We start from the raw sequence: 13,875 nt of genomic DNA, 5'->3' as shown, positions 1-13,875 counted from the left end.
TCTAGATTTGATGCAGGCCTACCTTTTTTCTTTTGGTCTCGATAGCATTAACCTGCTTAGCTAGCAACATAGTAAACTGCTAACTCTTAAACTGTCTAACAGTGGAATAATGGAAATGCTCACCCATCTATCCACCCTGAACAATTCTCTGCTTAGAATGTTGCCAGTGGGGAAAAACAAAAAGGAAAAACACTTTTGATTTTGGTTTTCTAATTTCAATACCCAGTTCTACCCAGGCAGATTCTAAATAAAAATGCTGCTGCTGTGGTTCCATTTAAAAAAAAATAATTCAGCTTGAATTACTACAGAATGAAGGGTAGGAGGAGAAACACAAAAAGGAGTCTTGAGATACGACTACAAAACATTATTTCCAAAACACATCCTTTCTCTGCTGCACCATCATGATTGGCAGATGATCTTCCCCTAAGCTGGTGATGTATTGAAGAGAGTTGGGCAGTGAAGTTGGAAGACTCAATTGCTTTGCCTATCACATCCAGTACATTCAAAATCTGAACAGGACCATTTATTTAGCAGTAGGTCAGAACAGGAGCAGTAGAGGAAGGATACATATTGGTCTGTATAAGTTTCTGTTGACTCAAGAATGGATGGATAGTATTTTAACTCAACAGTGGGGAAAAGTTCTTACTGAGTATCTTCTGGACATATTGTTTTCCTTCCAGAGCCGCTTAAGTACAGCAATATCTTATATCTTTGCCCTCTGGAGAAACACTCTCTTGATCTCTGGCGGTCAAACATGTTGATGTCATTGGTTAATATGTTCCACTGGTCATTATGGATATTTGAAATTAAAGGGGCCATGGCTATTTTGTCAGCTTTAGCAAATTGGTGGCTCTTTACATTTAAGCCATGGTACTGATTCTGAAATTTTAGAATTCCAAATGGGATATCTATTATACAATAAATGTTATTGCTTCCTGAGCTGTAGGAATGTATATAATGGAGAAACTGGCTTGGTTTTGAAACTATAGCATCACTAAATCATCTCAACATAGTAAATGGGATGATTTTTCTTGCATTTAGATATGATTACTACAGGGCTAGTTTTTCCATGTAAATTATTTCTCCCCAAGCTTGGCATTGTTTTGTTTTTCATGTGGTCATATTCTGGGTATTAGTTTTTCTTTTTCTATAAGCAGTTATCTGTATTGCATGTGACTGTATTCTGTAATACATTAAGTGCAACTCCTGATAGCATTAAACTCTTATTTAGGGCCAATGGAAAAGGGAACTGCCTAATAACCACTCACCCAAACCAGACAGAACTAAGTTTGTGCAGAACTGAAAGAATTATGCTATCTCATAGAGCCCAGTGTGATTCGTTCTGTAATGTAGTGGGTCCGACGCAAGGAAGAGACGCCAGCCGGAGTACGAGTTCAGCTCTTTATTGTGGGGGGGGTTCGTACTGGAGAACAAGAGCTACCTGGCCTCCTTATATACCTGGCCAGGTAGGCGGCTGGCCAATGGGTTGGCCCTAGGTTTCCCGCCAAAACTGGGTTTTCCGGCAAAACCATCCAGGCCATCGCCCCCTGGTGGCTGCTGCTATGCAGATGCCTGCACCTGGATGCATAACACCCCTCCCCCCTTAGAGAAGAACCTCCTTATAACTATAACACACATAACTATGTACAATGCATGCATAATGTATAACAATGTATTGGGGGTCACTTGTACACATAGTCTGCTAGGTACGCAGGTGTCCTGTGGGGTCTGGTGGACCGTCTGGGTGTGGCTTCTCCCTGGCCCAGCCTCTCTGGCTCGCGGTGCTCTTGCGCTTGGTTAAGTCCGGCTGCCAGGTTTCTGCCACCGATGATGCCCTGCTGCTGCTGCAGGGCTGACTGTAGGAGGCCATCTTCCTCAGGTTCAGTGTCCGTGTGGTTTCCAGTTGGTCTGGCCTCTTCTGCGGTGTGGTTGTCAGGTTGGGCGTGTGTTGTGCACTCAGGGACCCTTCCTCTGAGCTGGTCAACATGATGCCTGATGTGTCAATCCCCCTCCACCCCTACGATGTAGGATAGAGGCCCCGTTTTGTCAACCACTGTCCCTGGAATCCATGTGTGTCCTGCCCCGTAGTTCCTTGCCCAAAGCAGGTCCCCCACATTGAGTACCCTGTGTGATGCAGGCCTGTCCGTCTCTGCTGCCACTCGGTCAGGGTGCAAACGGTCAAGCTTGGTAATGAGGCGCCGTCCCCATCGTAGTTCTGCTGGGCTCTTCCCGGTGGCCACACACGGTGTGGTGTGTTGGGTGAGCAGAAATTTTGCCAGTCTGTGATGCCAGTCCCCGCTGATGATGCGCTAGAGTGCGTCCTTGGTCGTCCTTACCATCCGTTCAGCTTGCCCATTAGTCGATGGGTGGAAGGGCGCAGAGGTGGCGTGTCTAATCCAATTCGCCTTCAAGAATGCCTGGAAATCATTAGCCGTAAACTGAGGCCCGTTATCGGATACAATGACGTCAGGGAGGCCGTGTGTGGCAAAGAGGGCTCTGAGCACCTGGATTGTCCTTGCCGAGGTCATGTTGGGAACAGGGACTACCTCCAGCCACTTAGAGTGGCTGTCCACTACCACTAAGAACAGTTGGCCCTGGAAAGGCCCTGCATAATCGATGTGAATGCGGGACCAGGGTGTGTGTGTGGCCTCCCACCTGTGTACTGGGGCGTGGGGCATTTCTGGCCTGGATCTCTGGCATGTGTAACAGGCCTTGACCCGTTCCTCAATGTCCTTGTCCAGCCCTGGCCATCATAGGTAGCTTCTGGCCAGTGCCTTCATCCTAACCACACCCGGATGTCCCTCATGTAAGGATTCCAGTACCCTGGCCCGGACTGCTATGGGAATGATGACCCTGCTTCCCCAAAGGAGGCAACCCCGGTGCGTGGAGAGCTCGTGTCGCCTGGCGAAGTAGGCCTGGAATTCAGGCCCCGGGGACTTGTCCTGCCACCCCGTGCAAACCCATGAGTGTACCCTGCTCATGATGTTGTCAGAGGCTGTGCTGGTTGCAATGTCCTTGGCATGTACTGGGCATTCAGGTAGTTCCTGCAGAGCTAGGATCTGTGCTGCTGGGGCCGGGTCTGGTTCTGTGGTGTCTATGGGTAGCCTACTTAGACCGTCTGCGTGGCCCATCTCCTTCCCTGGCTTGTGCACCAGCTTGCAATTGTAAGCTGCAAGGAAGATGGACCACCGGAGCATTCTGGGAGATAGAATTTGGGGTGTCTGCTTGTCCGTTGTGAACAGGCCTAGGAGTGGTTTGTGGTCTGTGTAGACGGTGAACTCCCTGCCATACAGATAATCGTGGAACTTCTTAATTCCTGCCACGATTGCCAGGGCTTCCATATCTATTTGGGCGTAGTTCCTCTCTGCTCCAGACAGCGTCCTGGAATAGTAGGCTATGGGAACTTGAGCCCCATTAGGCTCGAGGTGACTTAGTACTGCGCCCACGCCATAAGGGGATGCATCGCACGCAATGCATATGGGCTTTGTTTTGATGAAGTGTGTTACTGTGGACTTGTCAGACAGTAGTGCTTTTGAAGCCCTGAAACTTTGATCATGGATGGAGGTCCAGACCCATGCTGCTTTCTTGTCCAATAACCTGTGCAGTGGTTCTGCAATGGCTGCCTTGTGGGGCAGGAAGGTGTGATAGAAGTTGAGCAGGCCCAGGAATGCCTGTAGCTCTGCCTTGTTCCTGGGTGTGGGTGCCAGTTTGATTGCCCTTACCTTGGACTCTGTGGGGTGGATCCCCTTGGCATCTACCCTGAATCCCAGGAACTCCGTGGAAGTGCACCAATGCTGCACTTTTCCCTCTTTAGTTTGAGGCCAGCAGTGCGCAGCCTGGATAGTACCTCCTTCAGCCTACCTGCCAGCTCTTCTGCTGATGCTCCTGCAATCAGGACGTCATCAAAATAAGGGCAGACGCCTGGGATGCCCCTGAGCATTTTCTCCATGATTTCCTGAAAAATGCCTGGAGCTACGCTGATCCCAAACTGCAGCCTGTTTACCCTGAACGCTCCCCTGTGAGTCACTATTGTCTGAGTGTCAGCTGTTGCCCTGGTAACCGTGAGTTGCTGGTACGCCTGTGCAAGATCGAGCCTTGCAAAGATGGCGCCGCCTTGGAGGGAAGCGAGAACGTGGCTGACCGTGGGGACCGGGTAAGCGTGCGGGTTTAGGGCGCGGTTCACCGAACACTTGTAGTCGGCGCAGATCCTCACCTCCCCGTTGGCCTTAAGTGGGGTGACTATCGGGGTCTCCCACTCTCCCCCGTCTACGGGCTCTAAGATTCCCTGGGCCACCAGCTTATCCAGTTTGCACTTGATCTTGTGATTGAGCACGAAGGGGACTTGCCGCGGCCTGACCCTAATGGGCGAAACGTTCGGGTTCAACTTGAGGGAGATGGGGGGCCTGTGTACCTGCCCAGTTTCCCATCGAAGACGTCTGCGAACTCCTCGCAGACGGCCTCGATGGATTCCCCCTGGATCCGGTGGATCCCGGAGACTGTGATTCCCAGAGCCTCAAACCAGTCTAGGCCGACTAGGCTGGCTCTCCGGCCCTCTACCACTACGACCTCCAGGTGCCCTTCGCGACTCTTAAACCCCACGGAAATGGTGGCCTCCCCCTTTACGTTGACCGGCGAGTTTTGGAAGTCGGTCAGGGCTAAATTTGAGGGCCGCAATTGAATCCGCTGCTTGCTCCGGCTATTAATATAGTTAAGGGTCTCGTCCGAAATGACGGAGACTGCTGATCCGGAGTCAAGCTCCATGCTGCAGGGGACGCCCTGCAAGCAGATTGTTAGTCTAATTTTGGGTCTGAGTAGCCGGCGGCTACCCGTGTGGTGTACGCCCAGCCGGCTCTTGAGATGGCCAATTTTAATTTGGATCGGGGCCCCAGTACCTCTCAATGGCGACTCCTCCCGGCGCAGCTCGTGGATCTCCTCTTGGGTGCGGCGGCTATGACAGACCGCGGCTATGTGGCCTGTCTTCTTGCAGGCCTGACACGTGGCTGACCGGAACTTGCAGGAACTGTGCACGTGGTTTCCGCCGCAGCCTGCACACTTCTGTGAGTTGTTGGCCAGTTTGGGCTTGTCCTGGCGCCCACCTCGTTGGTCGGTGGTTGATTTCCGCCGGAGGAGGTCGATGCTTCGTTCGTCCTCCTCAGCCTTGGATGCTACGACTTGCTGGTGGATGCTGGCCGACTGGCTGCCGGTTCTGGACTCTTGAACGGCCTGGATGGCCCCTCAGACCGCTTCGTGGGCCAGGATGGCGTCCTGGGCCTCCTGGAGCGAGACTTCCTCCTTTGCAAACAGGCGCTCCTGCAGCCTCGTGTCTCGTAGGCCACAGGCCAGCCTGTCTTGTAGCCGCTCTTCCAGGTTCGAAAACTTGCAGGTGACAGCGGCTTCTCACAGGGCGGCGATGTATTCGGCCCCAGACTCGCCGTGACGCTGGTCCCTCTTCTTGAACTGCGACCTCGAAGCCAGTTTGGACAACCGGGGTCGGAAGTTGGCGTTTAGCTTGGCCACGAGGTCTCGGTAAGAGACGGTATCGATGGCCTCCAGGGCAAACACATTTGCGGCGACCTTGAGAAGTGCAGGTCCCCCTATGCAGAGCAGGGTGGCCGCCTTTGAGCCGTCCTCCGAGATTTGGTTGAACCGCATGTGCAGCTCGGCGTGTGACAGGTATCAGGCCCATTTCTCAGGGTGGTGGGTGTCGAATTCGCGGGGTTGTCCGGTCCGTGCCATTACTAGGTAGGTTGTCGTGGTTGCTGGTCTTCGTCGCGGATGCAGTGACCGGTGTTGGTCTGTGCTGCTCGCGGTGGCTGGTGGTCGCGTCGGGGGGGAAAAAGGAAAAGATGCTTCTTTTCCTTCAGCTCGTGGTGCGTTCCCCCTAGTGACTTCAGCTCTTCTGTTGGCAGTATCCCACCTTCGTTGCCACTGTAATGTAGTGGGTCCGACGCAAGGAAGAGACGCCAGCCGTAGTACGAGTTCAGCTCTTTATTGTGTGGGGGGGGGGTCGTACTGGAGAACAAAGGCTACCTGGCCTCCTTATATACCTGGCCAGGTAGGCGGCTGGCCAGTGGGGTTGGCCCTAGGTTTCCCGCCAAAACTGGGTTTCCCGCCAAAACCGTCCAGGCCAATGCCCCCTGGTGGCTGCTGCTATGCAGATGCCTGCACCTGGATACATAACACATTCAGATGCAGTGATGAATCAAATATGCCTCATTATAGAAAAATGAATGGCTTTGAGTCAGATATGTGTGCTGCTTATCTGTCTGATCCTCCATTGTTGAAACAGGAAGAGGAACTTGGAAGGCTATGCTTCTGTTTAAACACAACAATAGCGGAGAGATTAATCTTGCCCACATTTGTTTTTATCCACAATTAAGAATAACTACAGTGTGAGGTTCAAGCACAACATCAAACCATGGTTGTTTGGATACTTCCCCCCGATTTCAGTCTGTACTAGCCAAATGGAGGAAAAGGCTGGGGCCATTAGAAGGTTATACAAGAATCTGAAGCTCATGCGCAGTGTAAAAGTACCCTGTCTCTGTATTTGTGGGTTTGTGCAGTATGTGCACAAGATAGAAAAAGCTTGTAGAGTACCATATTTTTTGTTTAATTTGTTGTCATTTTTGTGGCCTGGAATCTGTAGAGGAGGTCAGCATGAGCTTTTTGTTACTTCCTGGAACATAAGTGAAAGGCCATGGATTTTTTTTAAAAAAGAAGGATTTATTTATTTGCTTGCTTGCTTGCTTGCTTGCTTGTTTATTTATTTACATAAAGTTGCTAATAATAAGAGAAGGGTGGGGACTACTCATTATTTCAGAAAAATGCTTTCATCACCTCTTCCTCATCTTATTTTTCATTTGAGAACAGAATTCAGAAGCTACCCAATCCTACACCCTACTAGATAAAACAGGATTAGTAAAACAGGACTCGTTCACTAGAATTGCAGAAATATGTAGTGATTTATTGAGGAGTGAAAAAAAATCTTACTTCCCTTGATTTCTTGGTTCCCTAATTGTAGATTCCTTACTATAATGACCCAAATGATGATTGATGTATTGTGAGGTGATGGTGCAAGATAGGTCTTTTTGTACTTGCATTGCAACATACCTTGCCATGCAAAAGCAGATGTTCGTGTCAATTAATGTTTTATCATTTGCTCAACCTTCCCTCCTCCCAGGGGTGGTTTTGCTTGATGTGCTAATAAGCTGTACTATATAACCAAATAACTATACACGCCATTGCCTTTTCAACTGTCTGTGTCGGGGGTGTCAAACTGCCGGCCCGTGGACCAGTTGCATCATGCGGAGGTGCGCCCAACCCACGTCCGGCAATGCGAAAAAAGTCACGATACGTCGCGACACGGCATGTGACGTGGCGAGTTTGACATCCGTGATCTATGTGCATTTAGAGATCTGAGGAAGAACAGACTGAGGACTAATAAAAAAATTCAGAGGGGGGGAAAAAAGCTAACATATTTTCTTTTTCCCCCAGAGATATGTTGATGGAGGGATTTCTGACAACCTGCCTCGATATGAGTTGAAGAACACCATCACTGTATCCCCTTTCTCTGGGGAGAGTGATATTTGTCCACGGGATAGTTCCACCAACATTCATGAACTCAGAATCACCAATACCAGCATTCAGTTTAATCTGCGCAACTTGTACCGCCTTTCAAAAGCCCTATTTCCTCCAGAGCCCCAGGTAAGCCCTCTCCACCATAATAGACACTTTCAGTTTTTTATTTCAATAAACTGAGAGCCAGTATGATATAGCAGTTAAGGTACTGAACTAAGAGTGTGAAATTCAGGTTCTAAGCTTCACTTAGGCATTGAAGCCAGCTGGGTGACTATTTACAGTACCAGGCTGCACTGGACCAGCAAAGAAAATTACGACTAATAATCTTCAGTAAAGAGGCCTTCATCCCATGGCAGATTGATACAGTATTGACATCATTGTTGTTGACTTTTCTATCTTTCATACTTTGTAGTACTTTAGGAAATTTCTGATTTAGGAAGTAGCTATATAATCTACTGCCAGTCCCTCTCATGACTTCCCAGTACAGTTAGCCTGCATTTTTATAGTAGCAGAATCCTCTGTTGGAGGTAAGTCCCTGTCTTTAGTGGATCAAGGAATGCCTGTACTTGCCAGTGCACACACATCATGTACAGAATTAACATGTTGAGAAAACAGACGCAACACATGACTTTGATGCAAGAGGAAAATATAAATTCTTCCTGTCGTGCTAGCAGAGAGATCGGAAAGAATTCCAGAAGCTCAGCTTTTCCCTTTAGAAGGTGCTGAAGACCACTTGTTCAGTTGGCTCATGCTGAAAAGTCATGGGACAATAAGCCTTCGGCAGTGCTGGAGGGCAGCTGTGTCATTCCAATGGCAGAAAAATGGGGGGGGAGGGAAACGTCGGCAGAACTGGCAGAAACTTTATTGAGTTTCTTTCTTCCCCATGGAGAAAGAAGACTTTCACCAATTCTATCTTTTCACATGAAGTCCCATTTGGGGATCGGACCTGACACGTTTACTTGGCTTCCCTGAGGCTACACCATCCTTATCGTGACCATTCTGTTAAATCGTGGCTTTTGCTTTAATCCCAACTTGTCAAGAGAATATGGATTAGGGCCACTTTGCAAAATGAAATAGCATTCCTGTCTTCCTATAACTTCCTTAATCAGCAGTACAACTTCAGCTGTGTTTCTGTCTGACCACGCCCAGTCCACAGTGATTACTGGCCAAATCTGATGCAGAGGTTTCCATTGGAGGTCCCTCTTTCTTCCAAGGGTTACATTTGGAGATAGGAACTCTTCCCTCTGCTGAGGGTCTGTGGACATGCTGCTAGTGCAGTGTTTAGATGTTTTACAGCTAATTGTAAGTAACATACTGCTTCTCTCTCTCTCTGCAGGTTCTCCAGGAAATGTGCAAGCAGGGCTACAGGGACGCTCTTCACTTTTTGAAGAAGAATGGTAAGCTCTTAATAGTTTTGCATTCTCTAGCAATAGTGAATCTCGTGTCAGCTGTTCTTTTCTCTATTTCTAATAGAGTATTAAAAAGGACAGCCTGTCTTGCATTCCACCCATGACTGTAATGTCATCCTGTCTAGTCCCTTTTTGCTGTGTAGGAAAAGTGCAACACTTGCAGTCCCTTTTGATGAAAACAACATTGTTTGGGTACATGCATGGTTTAGGGATGTTAGTGCTCAAATTTCAAAACTAAAAACTTTCCCACTAAGCCAAACGGTAGGAGATCAGTCAAATTACTACAAAGTGAATTTCCAAAACTGATATTGCTTATTGCTTAATTGAAGTTTAGTTCTTTTTCTGTTCTATATTATTAAACAATTTGACTCAATGTTTTATATGCTCTTGCACAAATTGAGATGTATTTAAATGAAAGCTTTCTTTTTGAATGGTAGGCATCTGCAAATTTTGTATTTCTGCGTAGAGATACAATAGGAAATATTACTGGTCAGCAAATTATAGACAAACTTCCTTGAATGGAAGTTGTGGAAAAGTATGGCGATGTATTATGCAACTTTTGCTGTACGGTTTATTCAAAAATATTTTTAAAGCATTCTTATAGAAATGGGGTGGTATGCAAAAAATATGACCAAAATAAATTATACCGATAAAAACAGTAAAAACAAATTTATATACAATTCAAATCATATGCCGGCTAGAGTCCATAATGTAATCCTTGGGATTTTGCTGTTCTATAAATCTCAGAAAACCTAGCAACGTGCCACTATATTTTCCATATTTTCTCTACAGAGGAAGAAATTCAGACACAAAAAAACATTTTCTCTATTTAGTTGCCGCTCTCCTGGCAGAGGTGCTATCTGCTTTCAGAGATGCCTATGTGGTATTGAAGGAGCATCTTGTCTAACTGAAAGTCATGTGATTCTGTAAAACTCTTACTTAGGTTGTCTGGCTAATTCTGTAACTGCAATATATTGTCTGTCTATAGCACCACCCAGTGGTGCAATATTTCTCATGCAACCATTTTATTCACTGAATTGTTTTCAGTCATGGCAACATGCTTCTTATACCCGCAAGGGGACTCATGCTATTGTTCATTATAAGCTAAGATTAAATAACCATAATGATACATTCTCAGCCTAATTGCCTGTATTAATTCCAAAGTTCTCTTATGATATGATGTATAGATTTCTGTCCTCTTAAGACCAGAGCTATAGAGTCACTAATTGAATGCTCAGCTGAATGTCCAGGTCTGATCTTTGTATAAAGACAAATTATAAGCTATTGGGTTTCATCTATTTTGCTTCTAAACAGGGGTAAAGATAATTGTACATCTGAATATCCTCTCCATCTGCATTTGTTTTTACAGAAGGATCTACACATACTAGCAGTTTGATGCTTATAAAACAACACAGACTATTTATACAAAAATGCCAAGATTCACTTTAAAAGCTTCTTTGGCTTGTGGCTGCTCAATGTATTTTTCCTCTGCTTATGGCACATAATAGCTAACAAGATGGCTTTCTTGCAAAATGTTGTTTCTATCTGCTACTGCCATATTCTCCAAGGTGAAATGGTGAAGGAATATAACCTAACAGTCTAATGATATTTCTAGTGAATTCACAATTCTGCCACTTATCCTTTTTCTCTAGGTCTCCTCCAAAGACCTCCCCTCCCTCTGCTAGCCATTAGCTGTGATGCTGAAGAAAGGGACTCCGAGAAAGAAAAGGATGAGGATGATCAGCTGGAAGAAAATGTTGAACTGGCAGAGGCTGAAGAACACATCCTGGAACACTTGCCTCCTAAACTGAACCAAGGTAAGATCTTTTGTTTGAGAGGAAAGTTGCTGTATTGCTTTGCCCCCAATTGAACTGAGCTGTTCGTGTTCTAAGCCAGTTTTTCCTCATTTGGTCCTCCAGATTCATTGACTTCAACTCCCAGAATTACCAGCAAGCATGACCATGGCTGAGAATCCTGGCAGTTGAAATCTACACATCTGGAGGGCATAGAATGGCTGTTTCAAGTATGCTTTTTTAAAAGAAACCAGATAAGCAAATTTTCACCTAATGAGAAGGAAGGACTCACTGGAGAAGAGCCTAATGCTGGGAAAGGTTGAGGGCAAGAGAAGAAGGGGACGACAGAGAATGAGGTGGCTGGATGGGGTCACTGAAGCAGTAGGCGTGAGCTTAGATGGACTCCAGAAGATGGTAGAGGACAGGAAGGCCTGGAGGAACATTGTCCATGGGGTCGCGATGGGTCTGACACGACTCCGCAACTAACAACAACAGCAACAGCAAATTTTCAAAGAGAATTTGTCTACATGTAGATGTAGTCATTGCTCTTGGAGGGGGACAAGGAATTCATAAAATTCCTGTACCAGTCTTTGCTCAAGATAATCACAGGCCAAATTTAAATTCCTGGATCTGTTGAGGAGTTGGACAGCCTCTTGATCCAAAGGTGCTTTTTCAAGAAACAACTGGACTGTCTTATTTTTCTTTGAAGACGTTTCACTTCTCCTTCAAGAAGCTTCCTCAGCTCTGACTGGATGGTGGGGAATGGAAGGATTTATATTCCTTGCAGACAGCTGGTCATTTGCATTCTTTTAGAGAATTGTTGAGGCCACCTGGAGATTTATCTTATGTCCTCAGCGTCACCAGTAGTGCAAATGGTTGTGGAGCCTTTTTGGAACTGCTGAAAGGACTGAGTTTTAGACTAGAGGTAGATGATGTCATATTCCTCCCCTTCAGTTGAGAGAGGGCTGCTCAGTTTTGATATAGATGCCTCTTTGACCCCCTTGTTCAAACCAGCGGTCCTCTCTGTCCAAAAAGTGGACTTTGTTATCAAAAGAGTGTCCCATCAGGACAAGATTCAGCAGTCCAGCTGCCTTTAAAAGACAAAGGCGACTCTTTTGAAGACAAGATTTCAGGATCACCAATTGGTGTTGTTGAAATCAAAGAGGTGTCAGTTTCCTTAACAGAGAACTGTTGAAGCTGGGAAGAAGCTGTGGAAATTGCAAGGTGTTTGTGAACATAAGAGAATAGGTTTGGAATAGTGGTGAAAGGTGCTGACTTAGTAACCAAGAGATTCTGAGTTCTAGGACTCCTTTAGCCATGAAAGCTAGCTTGGGTGACTTTGGGCCCGTCACTCTTTCAGCCCAAATCATTTCACAGGGTTGTTGTTGTGGGGAAAACAGGAGGGTGAAGCACTATTAAACATGTTTTCTGCCTTGAGGTATATTTTAAAAGGGCAAGATAAACATTAGATAATGTTGATCATCACTGAACCATGATTAGATCAAAAGAGATTCATTACCAGAAATAAAATATTTAGGGATGCAGAACTGGAAGAGAGTCAGAAAAAATATGAAAATAGAAGGCCCAAAACAACTGTAGAAGTAGAAGAAATCCAGATAACAATTCTAAATATAAAGGAAAAAGCGGGTATGAACTGTAGAAATGATAATTTGGTTAGTTAATAACAACACAACCAGTATAGGCCAGCACTGAAATAGACTGTAAACTGACCTCCCTAACAGGAATAAAAGAAAAAATTATGGCCTAAGCAAAATTATTAGTAGAAAGACAAGGACTGCTAGCATTAAGAGTAGGATTAAGAGCTGGCATTTCTAATGAAGAATGTGAACAAGATGCTTACAAAGATTAAAATAATTTATCAAACAGACCAATCAGCTCACCTACAGTACAGCAGTGGTAGTTACAAAAGTATCGAAATTAGAAAATCAAAATCATATTCAATCCCAAAATGGAAGATCAGACTGGAGGCCCAAATAAAAAAAAACTAAGATCAGATGCAAGTAATTTAAACAAAAGAGCAAAAATTTAAGAATGTAAGGATCTAGAGAAGCCTAATAAAAAAAGTATTGGTTTAGCACCAGAAAAATTGAAGAAGCTTTGGAAATTATAAAGCAACAAATAACAGCAGTGGCAAGAAAAATTGAACACCATGAGGCACAAATCATCCAATTAAAGTAAAATCAGTTATTTCAATGGGTATAAATAACAATAGAAATTCTGAAAATGGAAAACCAAACAAAAGGAAATAATTCAGTTTTGGAAAGATCTATGGAAAATTCAAAAAAATACTACACTAAAAATGCTGGATGGATAAAAGAATTTGAAGATGAATTTACTAAAAATCAAATGGAAGAACTAATGACAGCAAAAATGGTTAAAAATTGAATGAAAAGGATTAAAAATTAGACAAGTCCTGGAAATAATCAGTTGCATGGCTTTTGCCTCAAATATTTGACTACCTTACATCTAATTAAAGCATTGCATAAGGGAAACATTAAAGGTAAAGGTAAAGGTTCCCCCGCACATGCGTGCTAGTCGTTTCTGACTCTAGGTGCCGGTGCTCATCTCCGTTACAAAGCTGAATAGCCAGCACTTGTCCGAGGACATCTCCATGGTCATGTGGCCGGCATGACTAGACGCCAAAGGCGCACGGAACGCTGTTACCTTCCCAATGTAGTGGTCCCTATTTTTCTACTTGCATTTTTACGTGCTTTCGAACTGCTAGGTTGGCAGAAGCTGGGACGAGTAACAGGCGCTCACTCTGCTACGCGGCACTCGGGATTCGACCCGCCAAACTGCTGACCTTCTGATCGACAAATTCAGCGTCCTAACCCACTGAGCCACCGCGTCCCTCATAAGGGAAACATTAGTGACTGCTTAATGATAGTAAAATGTATCTGATTCAAAAAGACCCAGCAAAAGGGACAATAAGAGGAAACTACACTTAACATAAATCGCCTCAGTTAAAGAAAAGTTCTAATCGTTAATTTTTAGTTGAATTTTCCTTCATTTAGAATCTCATGAAGTAGTAATAGGGTTGTCATTTAAGTTGTGGACATGTGCAAATTTGAGAG

At 45.3% G+C, this 13,875-nt stretch overlaps 1 protein-coding gene across 1 annotated transcript in view; it reads left to right on the top strand.

Annotated features, from left to right (window-relative positions):
• PNPLA2 (patatin like domain 2, triacylglycerol lipase) overlaps nucleotides 1-13,875 on the top strand; it is a 54,676-nt gene that overhangs the window by 33,070 nt on the left and 7,731 nt on the right. Inside the window, exons 4-6 of the mRNA XM_083348848.1 lie at nucleotides 7,495-7,704; nucleotides 8,915-8,975; nucleotides 10,640-10,804. Of these exons, the coding sequence (XP_083204974.1) occupies nucleotides 7,495-7,704; nucleotides 8,915-8,975; nucleotides 10,640-10,804 (436 nt within the window). The remainder of the gene's footprint in view (nucleotides 1-7,494; nucleotides 7,705-8,914; nucleotides 8,976-10,639; nucleotides 10,805-13,875) is intronic.

This window comes from Vipera ursinii (genome assembly GCF_947247035.1).
Source record: "Vipera ursinii genome assembly, chromosome: 1".
In the NCBI taxonomy this organism is placed as follows: Eukaryota; Metazoa; Chordata; class Lepidosauria; order Squamata; family Viperidae; genus Vipera; species Vipera ursinii.
This window is presented reverse-complemented; position numbering and strand designations above follow the sequence as displayed.